Raw genomic sequence first — 15,345 nt, 5'->3', positions numbered from 1 at the left:
AAATGGAATTAAATTGCTAAGCTTCTCTGGTTGAGAACCTCAATAGTGAGGTATCCTGGCACAATTCTGGTTCTACATATATTTGTTCCATAAGGCCTAATGGCATCCCTAAAATCAATGAGAAATCCGGCCACTGCTGACAGAGCACTTCTCCTACCTGAAGCTTCATTTCCCAGCAAGATGCATTGGGGAGTCCTCAGTGCAACTCTTCCCAGCAGCATGTTCCTGGGTTCGTCTACACAGCAGCTGCCGCCCTACAGCAGCAGACAGCAGAAGCACATCCTCGAGGCTGGACTTGTAAGGGCTTGCTGGAGCCCTTGGCATACCACTCCTGTGATCAAACTGGACTAACTACTTCCTCCAGCTGATTTCCAAGGAACTAGATAGTGAATGAATAATTCATGACAAGTCCATTCCAGCAACCCATTTCTGCTCTATGGTCTACTCCCCACAGCAATTTGCAATGTAAAGATTCTAAAGCATATACTTGCTGAAAGGCAAAGAATGAAAGTTCACTTTTCTAGTCAATGACAGTAAATGTTAGTAGATCTGTTTGCTCTTTTTTCAGGCTAACCTATTACCCAGACTTACTTAAGAGATTTTTTAAAATGTAGAAAAGGTAAATGATTAACCACAGATGTCTAACACTACACACAAAAATTTTTTTCTCCATAAAACCTGACCTACAAAATGGTTTCTGGTGGTAGGAAAGCAGCAAAGTGCCTGCTTTAAGATCAGCAGGTCAGTATTTACATTTAGCAAAAGACCAGTTCCAACAGAGCACAGAAAATCATGTTGTGGGGAGGGGAGTTTTCAGTAACAATGCCAGGAAACAAAATGCTTCAGAGGGGAATTTTCCTGGTCTCTCAGGCTAAAAATATAACTTTTATCTCACTGATATTCTTCTAAAAAGAACATGAACATTTGTTTTCACCAATTTGTCAGTGCTTACATATTTTCAAATGAGTGTTATCTAAAATCGTCAATCCTCTGCAACCAAAAACATGATTCCAAGAGGAACTTGAACAAAAAACAGAAGGCCCATACTCCTTCTATCTCAGCTCCACCTCCAGAAAGTCCAATCCTCCCCCTATCATTTTTACCTAACTGCTTCTTTCTTTCCTCTTCTTCTGCATTCACTGTGAATATCTCAAGCTTTGTACTCTCAGTAAGTTCATCTTCCAGCCATGACTGTTCAGTTCCTAGCTACTTCAAATTTATTTGATCTGCAAATTGGCTCCCCATGTGACTCCCTGGCCCTGTATTCTTCCCTTTTCACCTCATTCTGTTATTTTTTTTTCATTCTGTTATTATATTGTATCATTTCTGAGTCTGTGTTTTATGAAACTCAGGTTCTTAATAGCTTACTCCTTAATAGCTTACTCAGGAATCTGCTCCCATTTTGAAGGGAAATTAGCTTTTCTTCCAGAATAGACTCTGTATGGCTAAAACGAACAAATCAGGAGACTACAGATGCTGGTGAGGATGTGGAGAAACGGGAACCCTCTTGCACTGCTGATGGGAATACAAACTGGTGCAGCCGCTCTGGAAAACAGTGTGGAGGTTCCTCAAAAAATTAAAAATAGAACTACCCTATGATCCAGCAACAGCACTGCTAGGAATTTACCCAAGGGATACAGGAGTGCTGAAGCATAGGGGCACATGTACTCCAATGTTTATAGCAGCACTTTCAACAATAGTGAAATTATGGAAAGAGCCTAAATGTCCATCAACTGATGAATGGATAAAGATGTGGTTTATATATACAATGGAATACTATTTGGCATTGAGAAAGAATGAAATCTGGCCATTTGCAGCAACATGGATGGAACTGGAGGGTATTGTGGTAAGTGAAATAAGTCAGTCAGAGAAAGACAGGTATCATATGTTTTCACTCATTTGCGGACTTTGAGAAACTTAACAGAAGGCCATGGGGGAAGGAAAGGGGGCAAAAAAAGTTACAAACAGAGAGGGAGGGAGGCAAACCATAAGAGACTCTTAAATACAGAGAAATGAGTGTTGATGGGGAGCAGGGAGGAGAGAGAAGTGGGTGATAAGCAATGAGGAGGGCACCTGTTGAGATGAGCACCGGGTTTTGTATGAAAACCAATTTGATGATAAATTATATTAAAAAATAATAGTAATAGACTCTGTATCCTTCTTCTGCATGTACCATGCCTTTCTCTCCATCCTGTCGTGAGTGCAGAGGGCTTGTGAGGCCTTCCTGTTGGCTTAAGCTTCACTGGTGTATTCTGTGGAGTGCTTCTGCATGTGTTACTGTGTAGTCTAGGGGAGCCTCTCCCCTTACAGATTCATTCTAACTGGTGTTTACAGAGTGTGAAAAAGGGAAAAGAGAACCAGCTCAGCTGGGACTAAGGCTACAAGCAGTTGTAACTCTAAGCTCCTCTCCCTGGGAGCTATTCTTTTCCTCCCCAACATTAATTCCTTCAACCCTTGAGAGATTTCATCTCCATCAGAGAGTCCAGCGCAGGCTGTTCTCTTCTTCCTCTGCAGTCATTCCTTTGACCCAACTCCCGAGCACCCACTCCTACCTCCACCCCACCCTGTCACCTGTAGCTTACTATAGTTATGCCCCTTCTTCCACTTACTGTTCTGCAAAGAAACTTGCATTATTGATGTTCCCTCCTGCCAGGTGTTCTGCTACCTCCCAGTTTACTGATGAAGATAATCAGCTCTAAGGTTTGATTATTCTACCTTTCTTCTCTACCTCTTTCCCAGTCTGAGCATTCCAGAATAGTAATCTCCAATGTGTCTTTCTTTATCACATAAGAGAAACCCACAGGGAATGACTTCCAGTAACTTGGAATTCCCAGTGCTCCTACAGCACTGCCAATACTTACTCACGCTCCTTGACACAGACATTAGGGATTTTGCAATGTTTTGCTCACTATCCTTTCTCTCATAGAGCCTCTGCATAGTGTGGGACCAAGAATGAGCTGGGGTGTCTGGGTGGCTCAGTGGGTTAAGCATCCGACTTCAGCTCAGGTCATGATCTCACAGCTCGTGAAGTTTGAGCTCCCCATTAGGCTCTGTGCTGACAGCTCAGAGCCTGGAGCCTCCTTTGGATTCTGTCTCCCTTTTCCTCTGCCACTCCCCTGCTCATGCTCTCTCTCTCACTCTCAAAAATAAACATTAAAAAATATTTTTTTAATAATAGAAAACAAGAATGACTGAGCCAAACCCTTTGAATACTTGGAAACTTTCATTTCTCTCACCAACCATCAGCTGTTTTCTTTGAATAGCTGTTGGTATATTTCTGCCAGTTTTCATCTATTTGCTGTTCATATCATTAAGTCTAAAAGAATGGATATTTTGAGGGGTGCCCTGGGTGGCTCAGTCAGTTAAGCATCCTACTCTTGATGTTGACTCAGGTCATGATCCTACATTTCATGACTTTGAGCCCCGTGTCAGGCTGTGCATTGACAGTGCAGACCCTGCTTGGGAGCCTCTCTCTCCCTCTCTCTCTGCCCCTCCCCTGCTTGCTCTCTCTCTCAAAATAAATAAACATCAAAAAAAAAAAGAATGGATATTCTGAAATTTAGCTTCACTCTTCCATCTTAAAATAGAAATCACACCACTTTTAAAAAAATTAATAATCTGATATGGCCACATCAAAAAGTCAAAGACTTATGACATAATAGACATCAAAACAGTAGATCATAACAAAATGACTACAGTGGATACTGTTGGTTGCCCTCTCTTCTTCCTTTTAACAGAACCCCCAATTCTCTTCAGTATTTCCCTCTCCCCAGAGTTACCATATATCTCAGGATGCTGACTTCACCCCTTGTCCCTAAAGCAGGTTGACTGGCAAGAGCCCACTTGCGGCTCAGGAGGTGATATGTGCTGGAAGTATCTGGGAAATACCTACTCATGTTTAGAGAGAGCAACAAGCTTTTCTTCCTCTCCTCCTCCCATTCGCAAGGCCATATACAGCCCTGAATGTTACTGACAACCACCTACATCAGGGGAAATCTGCCCTGAGATGAAGTATACCCCATGAATGGTAGAGCAAACAGTGAGAAAGAACCTGGGTCCTTGGGAATGGCTTGGATATGCTGGATCAACCACCCTGAGGCCCATCCTTCTCTTTAATATAGACCTCCTTTTATATGAGCTAGTAAAGCTTTTCGTTGTTTAAGCCAGGTTGGGTTGGTTGTTCTGTTACCTGCAGCTGAAAGCATCCTCAGAGATGGCATTTGGACTGTTTACATGATTAGGTCCTCTTTTGTTAGCCTGTATATTTTTTAAATTAATTCAGAACTTTAAACTGATTATTAAGGATATTCAAAAAAAATCAATGATTCTCAGATTTAGCAGAAACATAAAGATCATCTATTCCAACCCAACACAGAGCCTGAATCCTTGTATAATATTGCAGCTCTGGCTCTTTCTCTTTAACAATCCCAATAACAGAGAATTCTCCAGCCACCTCCCAAGGCAGCCAATTCGATTCATTCTGCTGAAAAATAACTCCTTATTACTGGCAGACTCATCATCCTTTGGCCTGAGGTGTCTATAGGAACACAGGATTTTAAGAGCAAATTAAAGAGAGGGTAAGCAGTTTGGTGCAATGGTGGCAGCAGTGGTACAGTGAGGGCATGAACAAGGCACACCATGGACACCAATCTCCCCCAGAGTATCAGTTAGGTGGCAGAGTTGTGAATTCATTATTAAAACTCTTTTTTATGGGGGCACCTGGGTGGTTCAGTCAGTTGAGCGTCTGACGTCCGCTCAGGTCATGATCTCATGGCTCGTGGGTTTGAGCCCCACATCGGGCTGTGTGCTGACAGCTCAGAGCCTGGAGCCTGCTTCGGATTCTGTGTCTCCCTCTCTCTCTGCCCCTCACTTGCTCACACTCTGTCTCTCATAAAAAACATCAAAAAAATTTTTAATAAATAAAAATTTTAAAAACTCTTTCTTATGGATTACCACATGTACAAATTCTACCCTATCCTTCAACTCCCCACTGCAAGAATGATAATGTTAATATAATGTTAAAGGAGAACCCCTTCTATAAAAAAGGCCTGTAACTGCTGTAAGAAACTAAAACTACAAGGGAAGATTCTGGAACACAGAGTCATTCAAATTTTCTTGTATTTTCCACGCCCTCTTTAGCAGACTAGAACACATCTTAAATACACAACAGGCAAGGGTTTTCAGCATTTTTCCCACCACAAACCAACAGAGAAGCATAAAGGGTTGTTGGGTAATATATTAATTCCACATGATAAACTAATTCCCCAATTTTAAGATAATCATCACTTCAGTCATCAATCTATTGTTTTTTAATATATTTTAAAAGTATAACAAATTTTTTGTTATCATTTTTATTTCTCTCATTGTCTCCCAAGTACTGTCATTTATCCCTTGACTTCCTTCCTCTTTTCAAGTATCTCTATGCTCCGGGTTTAAAATTCCCACCGAGAGAACCATTCTTGAGGACTTTAAAACATACATATTTTCTGGTAAAGGTTATTTCTCCAAAGGTTACATTGTCTAGCAGCTGAAACAACAGGTGACGGACTCACAGCATATTTCAGGTATCTCATAAAGCATTCTGATTCCTTTTGGGTGCCTGGGGTGAAAGGTCTGATTATGGAGGACCTGGCTTTTGTAACTATTCTGAAATAGGGCAAAATGGTAGTTCCAACTTTCATAAAAACTCCGCATCAAAACTGAACTGCCCACAGTACTTTCAATTCTGTGCTAACAGTGCCGCACGAAATGCAGAAAAGACAGCCCTAGGTGAGACAGAATGCAGAGTTTGCAGTTTGATTACAGTACACATGTATGGCCCCCCACTGACGATGCTCCAACCAAGACCTTCAAATTCTTAAGACCGTTACAATGACGTGTTCCTGAAGCAGCAGGAACTATAAAAGGAAAGTACCTATAACCCTGACTGCCTGTAGTCAACAACCATTCATGGCTTTTCTCTGCCAGTACTGCTGCTCTGAAGACCTTGACCTGATGAACTCTTGGCTTGCCATGATCTTAAAACCTGCTCCTTCAAATGTTGCCTAATACTCTGGACTAGTTATCTGGTTTGCTCTGACCTCTACTGTATGCTTGTTTGGGCCTTTCAGAAGGACTGGTCTTCCTCAGTTACTAAAAAGTTACCCAAGAGAGCACCCTGTGTGGGAACCTAGTAGACCTTTCTACATTATCTCTGTAATGCCAGTCCTAGCCTGGCTGCTGATAACAGTTCAGCAGCAAACTGTGCCCTCAGACACTGGGATAGTTTTCTACCTAGAGCCCCCTTCTCACTTATCTGCCACATGCAAGAGCATTCTTGAAGCTACCAGTATCATAACATTGCTCTAGACCACAAAGCTTCTACAAAGCATGTATCATACACTAATTAAAACAACACAGTTTTCAAACCACTGGACTTATCAGAGTACCTGAGGGTGGTGTCAGTTTTATAACGGAAGCATCAGGAATCCCACAGCCACAGAAGCTCTAAGACATGTGCAGGGAAAATGTCTGCACAAGAAAATCTTTCCCAGATTTTTCCAAATGCCACTGTATACTTTTTTGGCCTGCTCTTAACATGAAAATACAAACATCTGAGTAAAACTACCATTACCATTTACAAAAGATTGAGTATGTCATCATTCGAACCTACATAACTATATGCTACAAGAGACTCCTGTTGATGAATAAAATATCATCCATTTCCAGGACCTTTGCATTCTAGTGCTGGAGTGCAGCTTGGCTCCCCTGGAGTTCCCAGAACCCCCACACCACATGTCCTCAGTCCCAGTACTGCTTCCAAAGCTAGAAGTCCACTCCATTTACACTCCCCCCTATTGAGGCTGGGTGCTTCATGGGTCCTGGGTAACTCCCTCCTCTGTGGTCCCCTCTATATTTTCCCTCCTCCCTCCAATTAAAGCTGTGGCCTGGGGAAAAGAAAATCATCCCTACCAGGAAGGAATTCATACTCTATTATGGGATATAAACAAATAACTAACAGGTAACAACCACATGGTAGAATTTTTTAAGTGCCACATCAGAGATACAGGTGCTAATTTTTTTCTTTTACATTTCCACCCACTACCACCCATTCACGGAGGAAGAGCATAGAGAATGGAGAGGAAGAATGGAGTCCCTAATGGGCATGTAAGTTAGATAATTTATAAATACCTTATGCAGACCTACTTAAATATAGAAAAAAACATAGTATTCACAATAACATTCTTAAACATGGAAGCAGTCCTTGAATACTTGACACAATACACAGTATATTATAAACTTATAACTTAGTAAGCCAAATTATATCCATTAGATTTTCAATACTAGAAAAATTAATGCTCAAGTAGTATAGGCCAGGATAAAAAGTACAAATGAAGATCTGTGCGGTTTGGATAAAGCAATATCAGACTTAGGATTCAGAATGGGACCAGGGTCTAAAATAGGTGTCAAGTAGGATTCAGACCTGGACCAGTCACCAGGTTTCCGAGGGAATTCAATCATGTGCTTTTGTGATGTCCTAAAGACCGATGTAGGCTATGAATCCCATTCCACCACACATGAGACGATGTGGAGCAAATACCAAGGTGAGATTACTAAAACTGACTGTGATTACTGTACTGCGAAAAATAAACCAGCCTGGCGGCAAGAACATAATTTCAATTTTTATTAATAGAAGGTAGAAAATACAAAATATTTTGAGAATTAAATGTAACTAAATATTTCATTATATGATTCAATAAAGAGGCATTAAGTGTGTTGAATGATACACACTTTATGTGAAAGAAATCAGAATATTTTTATACTCATATTTTACCTGAAATACCTTGCAAAACCATACAGTCCAGGAAAATATTCTAGTCACATTTAAAACAAGCTGCTTCACGAATGAGTACTGCTTCAGCTGTTCAAATATGCATTACTCTATGGCTATGACCCATCGTAGAAACTAGGAACTGAGAAGAGCTAAAAAAAAAAAAAAAAAAAAAAAAAAAAAAAAAAAAAAAAGCTTATCTTTTTTTTTTTTTTTTTTTTTTTTTTTTTTTTTTCATTTTACTGCACTTCACTTTATTGTGCATTGTAGATACTGTATTTTTTACAGATTGAAGGTCTGTCAACCCTGCATCCAGAAAGTCTATCAGCGACATTTTATCGACAGCATTTGCTCACTTTGTGTCTTTGTGTCACATTTTGGTAATTCTTGTAATATCCTGAACTTTTTCATTATTATATATTTTTTTTTTTTATCATTTTTTTTTTTTAATGAAATTTATTGACAAATTGGTTTCCATACAACACCCAGTGCTCATCCCAAAAGGTGCCCTCCTCAATACCCATCACCCACCCTCTCCTCCCTCCCACCCCCCATCAACCCTCAGTTTGTTCTCAGTTTTTAAGTCTCTTATGCTTTGGCTCTCTCCCATTCTAACCTCTTTTTTTTTTTTTTTTTTCCTTCCCCTCCCCCATGGGTTCCTGTGAAGTTTCTCAGGATCCACATAAGAGTGAAACCATATGGTATCTGTCTTTCTCTGTATGGCTTATTTCACTTAGCATCACACTCTCCAGTTCCATCCACGTTGCTACGAAAGGCCATATTTCATTTTTTCTCATTGCCACGTAATATTCCATTGTGTATATAAACCACAATTTCTTTATCCATTCATCAGTTGATGGACATTTAGGCTCTTTCCATAATTTGGCTATTGTTGAGAGTGCTGCTATGAACATTGGGGTACACGTGGCCCTATGCATCAGTGCTCCTGTATCCCTTGGATAAATTCCTAGCAGTGCTATTGCTGGGTCATAGGGTAGGTCTATTTTTAATTTTCTGAGGAACCTCCACACTGCTTTCCAGAGCGGCTGCACCAATTTGCATTCCCACCAACAGTGCAAGAGGGTTCCCGTTTCTCCACATCCTCTCCAGCATCTATAGTCTCCGGATTTGTTCATTTTGGCCACTCTGACTGGCGTGAGGTGATACCTGAGTGTGGTTTTGATTTGTATTTCCCTGATAAGGAGCGACGCTGAACATCTTTTCATGTGCCTGTTGGCCATCCGGATGTCTTCTTTAGAGAAGTGTCTATTCATGTTTTCTGCCCATTTCTTCACTGGGTTATTTGTTTTTCGGGTGTGGAGTTTGGTGAGCTCTTTATAGATTTTGGATACTAGCCCTTTGTCCGATATGTCATTTGCGAATATCTTTTCCCATTCCGTTGGTTGCCTTTTAGTTTTGTTGGTTGTTTCCTTGGCTGTGCAGAAGCTTTTTATCTTCATAAGGTCCCAGTAATTCACTTTTGCTTTTAATTCCCTTGCCTTTGGGGATGTGTCGAGTAAGAGATTGCTACGGCTGAGGTCAGAGAGGTCTTTTCCTGCTTTCTCCTCTAAGGTTTTGATGGTTTCCTGTCTCACATTTAGGTCCTTTATCCATTTTGAGTTTATTTTTGTGAATGGTGTGAGAAAGTGGTCTAGTTTCAACCTTCTGCATGTTGCTGTCCAGTTCTCCCAGCACCATTTGTTAAAGAGGCTGTCTTTTTTCCATTGGATGTTCTTTCCTGCTTTGTCAAAGATGAGTTGGCCATATGTTTGTGGGTCTAGTTCTGGGGTTTCTATTCTATTCCATTGGTCTATGTGTCTGTTTTGGTGCCAATACCATGCTGTCTTGATGATGACAGCTTTGTAGTAGAGGCTAAAGTCTGGGATTGTGATGCCTCCTGCTTTGGTCTTCTTCTTCAAAATTCCTTTGGCTATTCGGGGCCTTTTGTGGTTCCATATGAATTTTAGGATTGCTTGTTCTAGTTTCGAGAAGAATGCTGGTGCAATTTTGATTGGGATTGCATTGAATGTGTAGATAGCTTTGGGTAGTATTGACATTTTGACAATATTTATTTTTCCAATCCATGAGCAGGGAATGTCTTTCCATTTCTTTAAATCTTCTTCAATTTCCTTCATAAGCTTTCTATAATTTTCAGCATACAGATCCTTTACATCTTTGGTTAGATTTATTCCTAGGTATTTTATGCTTCTTGGTGCAATTGTGAATGGGATCAGTTTCTTTATTTGTCTTTCTGTTGCTTCATTGTTAGTGTATAAGAATGCAACTGATTTCTGTACATTGATTTTGTAGCCTGCAACTTTGCTGAATTCCTGTATCAGTTCTAGCAGACTTTTGGTGGAGTCTATCGGATTTTCCATGTATAATATCATGTCATCTGCAAAAAGCGAAAGCTTGACTTCATCTTTGCCAATTTTGATGCCTTTGATTTCCTTATGTTGTCTGATTGCTGATGCTAGAACTTCCAGCACTATGTTAAACAGCAGCGGTGAGAGTGGGCATCCTTGTCGTGTTCCTGATCTCAGGGAAAAAGCTCTCAGTTTTTCCCCGTTGAGGATGATGTTAGCTGTGGGCTTTTCATAAATGGCTTTTATGATCTTTAAGTATGTTCCTTCTATCCCGACTTTCTCAAGGGTTTTTATTAAGAAAGGGTGCTGGATTTTGTCGAAGGCCTTTTCTGCATCGATTGACAGGATCATATGGTTCTTCTCTTTTTTTTTGTTAATGTGATGTATGACGTTGATTGATTTGCGAATGTTGAACCAGCCCTGCATCCCAGGAATGAATCCCACTTGATCATGGTGAATAATTCTTTTTATATGCCGTTGAATTCGATTTGCTAGTACCTTATTGAGAATTTTTGCATCCATATTCATCAGGGATATTGGCCTGTAGTTCTCTTTTTTTACTGGGTCTCTGTCTGGTTTAGGAATCAAAGTAATACTGGCTTCATAGAATGAGTCTGGAAGTTTTCCTTCCCTTTCTATTTCTTGGAATAGCTTGAGAAGGATAGGTATTATCTCTGCTTTAAACGTCTGGTAGAACTCCCCTGGGAAGCCATCTGGTCCTGGACTCTTATTTGTTGGGAGATTTTTGATAACCGATTCAATTTCTTCGCTGGTTATGGGTCTGTTCAAGCTTTCTATTTCCTCCTGATTGAGTTTTGGAAGCGTGTGGTTGTTCAGGAATTTTTCCATTTCTTCCAGGTTGTCCAGTTTGTTGGCATATAATTTTTCATAGTATTCCCTGATAATTGTTTGTATCTCTGAGGGATTGGTTGTAATAATTCCATTTTCATTCATGATTTTATCTATTTGGGTCATCTCCCTTTTCTCTTTGAGAAGCCTGGCTAGAGGTTTGTCAATTTTGTTTATTTTTTCAAAAAACCAACTCTTGGTTTCGTTGATCTGCTCTACAGTTTTTTTATTTTCTATATTGTTTATTTCTGCCCTGATCTTTATTATTTCTCTTCTTCTGCTGGGCTTAGGCTGCCTTTGCTGTTCTGCTTCTAGTTCCTTTAGGTGTGCTGTTAGATTTTGTATTTGGGATTTTTCTTGTTTCTTGAGATAGGCCTGGATGGCAATGTATTTTCCTCTCAGGACTGCCTTTGCTGCGTCCCAAAGCGTTTGGATTGTTGTATTTTCATTTTCATTTGTTTCCATATATTTTTTAATTTCTTCTCTAATTGCCTGGTTGACCCACTCATTCGTTAGTAGGGTGTTCTTTAACCTCCATGCTTTTGGAGGTTTTCCAGACTTTTTTCTGTGGTTGATTTCAAGCTTCATAGCATTGTGGTCTGAAAGTAAGCATGGTATAATTTCAATTCTTGTAAACTTATGAAGGGCTGTTTTGTGACCCAGTATATGATCTATCTTGGAGAATGTTCCATGTGCACTCGAGAAGAAAGTATATTCTGTTGCTTTGGGATGCAGAGTTCTAAATATATCTGTCAAGTCCATCTGATCCAATGTCTCATTCAGGGCCCTTGTTTCTTTATTGACCGTGTGTCTAGATGATCTATCCATTTCTGTAAGTGGTGTATTAAAGTCCCCTGCAATTACCACATTCTTATCAATAAGGTTGCTTATGTTTATGAGTAATTGTTTTATATATTTGGGGGCTCCGGTATTCGGTGCATAGACATTTATAATTGTTAGCTCTTCCTGATGGATAGACCCTGTAACTATTATATAATGTCCTTCTTCATCTCTTGTTACAGCCTTTAATTTAAAGTCTAGTTTGTCTGATATAAGTATGGCTACTCCAGCTTTCTTTTGGCTTCCAGTCGCATGATAAATAGTTCTCCATCCCCTCACTCTCAATCTAAAGGTGTCCTCAGGTCTAAAATGAGTCTCTTGTAGACAGCAAATAGATGGGTCTTGTTTTTTTATCCATTCTGATACCCTATGTCTTTTGGTTGGCGCATTTAATCCATTTACATTCAGTGTGATTATAGAAAGATACGGGTTTAGAGTCATTGTGATGTCTGTATGTTTTATGCTTGTAGTGATGTCTCTGGGACTTTGTCTCACAGGGTCCCCCTTAGGATCTCTTGTAGGGCTGGTTTAGTGGTGACAAATTCCTTCAGTTTTTGTTTGTTTGGGAAGACCTTTATCTCTCCTTCTATTCTAAATGACAGACTTGCTGGATAAAGGATTCTCGGCTGCATATTTTTTCTGTCTAGCACCCTGAAAATCTCGTGCCAATTCTTTCTGGCCTGCCAAGTTTCAAAAGAGAGATCAGTCACGAGTCTTATAGGTCTCCCTTTATATGTGAGGGCACGTTTACCCCTTGCTGCTTTCAGAATTTTCTCTTTATCCTTGTATTTTGCCAGTTTCACTATGATATGTCGTGCAGAAGATCGATTCAAGTTACGTCTGAAGGGAGTTCTCTGTGCCTCTTGGATTTCAATGCCTTTTTCCTTCCCCAGTTCAGGGAAGTTCTCAGCTATTATTTCTTCAAGTACCCCTTCAGCACCTTTCCCTCTCTCTTCCTCCTCCGGGATACCAATTATGCGTATATTATTTCTTTTTAGTGTATCACTTAATTCTCTAATTTTCCCCTCATACTCCTGGATTTTTTTATCTCTCTTTTTCTCAGCTTCCTCTTTTTCCATAACTTTATCTTCTAGTTCACCTATTCTCTCCTCTGCCTCTTCAAGCCGAGCTGTGGTGGTTTCCATTTTGTTATGCATTTCGTTTAAAGCGTTTTTCAGCTCCTCGTGACTGTTCCTTAGTCCCTTGATCTCTGTAGCAAGAGATTCTCTGCTGTCCTGTATACTGTTTTCAAGCCCAGCGATTAATTTTATGACTATTATTCTAAATTCACCTTCTGTTATATTATTTAAATCCTTTTTGATCAGCTCATTAGCTGTTGTTATTTCCTGGAGATTCTTCTGAGGGGAGTTCTTCCGCTTGGTCATTTTGGATAGTCCCTGGAGTGGTGCGGACCTGCAGGGCACTTCCCCTGTGCTGTAGTGTGTAACTGGAGTTGGTGGGCGGGGCCGCAGTCAGACCTGATGTCTGCCCCCAGCCCACCGCTGGGGCCACAGTCAGACTGGTGTGTGCCTTGTCTTCCCTTCTCCTAGGGGGGGGATTCCCTGTGGGGTGGTGTGGCTCGTCTGGGCTACTTGCACCGTGCCAGGCTTGTGATGCTGGGGATCTGGCGTATTAGCTGGGGTGGGTAGGCAAGGTGCTCGGGGGCAGGAGGGGCAGGCTTAGATCGCTTCTCCTTAGGTGATCCACTTCAGGAGGGGCCCTGTGGCAGCGGGAGGGAGTCAGATCCGCTGCCGGAGGTTTGGCTCCGCCGAAGCGCAGAGTTGGGTGTTTGCGCGGAGCGAGCAAGTTCCCCGGCAGGAACAGGTTCTCTTTGGGATTTCGGCTGGGGGATGGGCGGGGGAGATGGCGCTGGCGAGCGCCTTTGTTCCCCACCAAACTGAGCTCTGTTGTCAGGGGGCTCAGCAGCTCTCCCTCCCTTTGTCCTCCAGCCTTCCCGCTTTCCGAGCAGAGCTGTTAACTTATGACCTCCCAGACGCTAAGTCGCGCTTGTTGTGGGAACACAGTCCGTCAGACCCCTCCGCTTTTGCAAGCCAGACTCGGTGGCTGTGCTTGGCCGGCGAGCCGCCCCTCCGCCCCGGCTCCCTCCCGCCAGTCCGTGGAGCGCGCACCGCCTCGCCGCCCTTCCTACCCTCTTCCGTGGGCCTCTCGTCTGCGTTTGGCTCCGGCGACTCCGTTCTGCTAATCCTCTGGCGGTTTTCTGGGTTATTTAGGCAGATGTAGATGGAATCTAAGTGATCAGCAGGACGTGCGGTGAGCCCAGCGTCCTCCTAAGCCGCCATCTTGCCGCCGACCCAAAGCTTATCTTTAAATACGTTACTTAATGGGGCGCCTGGGTGGCGCAGTCGGTTGAGCGTCCGACTTCAGCCAGGTCACGATCTCGCGGTCCGGGAGTTCAAGCCCCACGTCAGGCTCTGGGCTGATGGCTCAGAGCCTGGAACCTGTTTCTGATTCTGTGTCTCCCTCTCTCTCTGCCCCTCCCCCGTTCATGCTCTGTCTCTCTCTGTCCCAAAAATAAATAAACGTTGAAAAAAAAAATTAAAAAAAAAAATACGTTACTTAAAAAAAAAAAAAAGCGCTTTTATCACTTGAAACTCTCAAAGGTTTCTCCCTCAAAAGCTCTTCATTAAAGAACAGTAAATTGGGGGGTGGAAGAGATGAAGTCACTTTCGTCAATCTATCCATAATAGGAGTTTAGAATATGCACTTTCAAATGGAATCTACCTAGCAGGTTCCATTTGATTGTTAAGCCTCTTAAGATCTAAAATAGTCCCCTCATATTTTTGTTTTTCATAATAAATAATTTTTTTAAAGTGAAGGGCTCAAAGTTCTAATTTTCCTCAAAACACTCTTAGTATTATCTTGAGCTTAAAGGAATAATTTTTGTGAAGTTATGTAAGTTCACTTACTAAAAGACTCTAGTCTCTGTGTCTCCAAGTTCCCTGTGAGATGACAACTGCTATCAGGGCACTGGTATGGGAAGGCCACTGAGGCCAAGACAGGAGGACAGTGACACTGAGTGACCACAAGAACTATGCTGATCAAAGCAGAGGCTCCTCCCAGTTCAGCAGAATCCTAGGTCACACGGTGTATTTGAAGAGAAAGACCTCTGCTCTCACAGAACAGCCATCAATGAATCTTGGGGTACACTATGAATGAATCACTTGTGCATGTCTTTCACAATCTGGGTGTGTGACTCTGCTTATAAACGCTAATCACCCAGCTAATAATACACAAGCATTATGCCTCCATTAGCCTAAGTCTACTTCAAAACCAAAGCCCCAAGGAAAAATACACTATTTAGACTTTCTTGTAACTGTAATCACTACTAGTTATTCACATATTACCTAAATACTGTGAATCCAACAGCAGTCCTCCCTGCTATTTAAAAAAGATAGGCTTTTGAAATGTAGTAAATTAAATTCTTTATAGGCTAAACACCCAAACTCAGCACTAAGATGA

At 41.5% G+C, this 15,345-nt stretch overlaps 1 protein-coding gene across 9 annotated transcripts in view; it reads right to left on the bottom strand.

Moving 5' to 3' along the window:
• Positions 1 to 15,345, bottom strand: part of MARCHF8 (membrane associated ring-CH-type finger 8) — a 130,684-nt gene that overhangs the window by 46,428 nt on the left and 68,911 nt on the right. Inside the window, exon 1 of one of the 9 annotated variants that reach the window (XM_047825325.1) lies at positions 158 to 288. The exons of the other annotated variants lie outside the window; for them this stretch is intronic. Coding sequence (XP_047681281.1) covers positions 158 to 169 — 12 coding nt within the window. The 5' untranslated portion in view covers positions 170 to 288. Of the gene's footprint in view, positions 1 to 157; positions 289 to 15,345 lie in introns of those variants that run through there. 9 annotated transcript variants of the gene reach the window in all.

Source organism: Prionailurus viverrinus, chromosome D2 (assembly GCF_022837055.1).
Source record: "Prionailurus viverrinus isolate Anna chromosome D2, UM_Priviv_1.0, whole genome shotgun sequence".
Lineage (NCBI taxonomy): Eukaryota > Metazoa > Chordata > Mammalia > Carnivora > Felidae > Prionailurus > Prionailurus viverrinus.
This window is presented reverse-complemented; position numbering and strand designations above follow the sequence as displayed.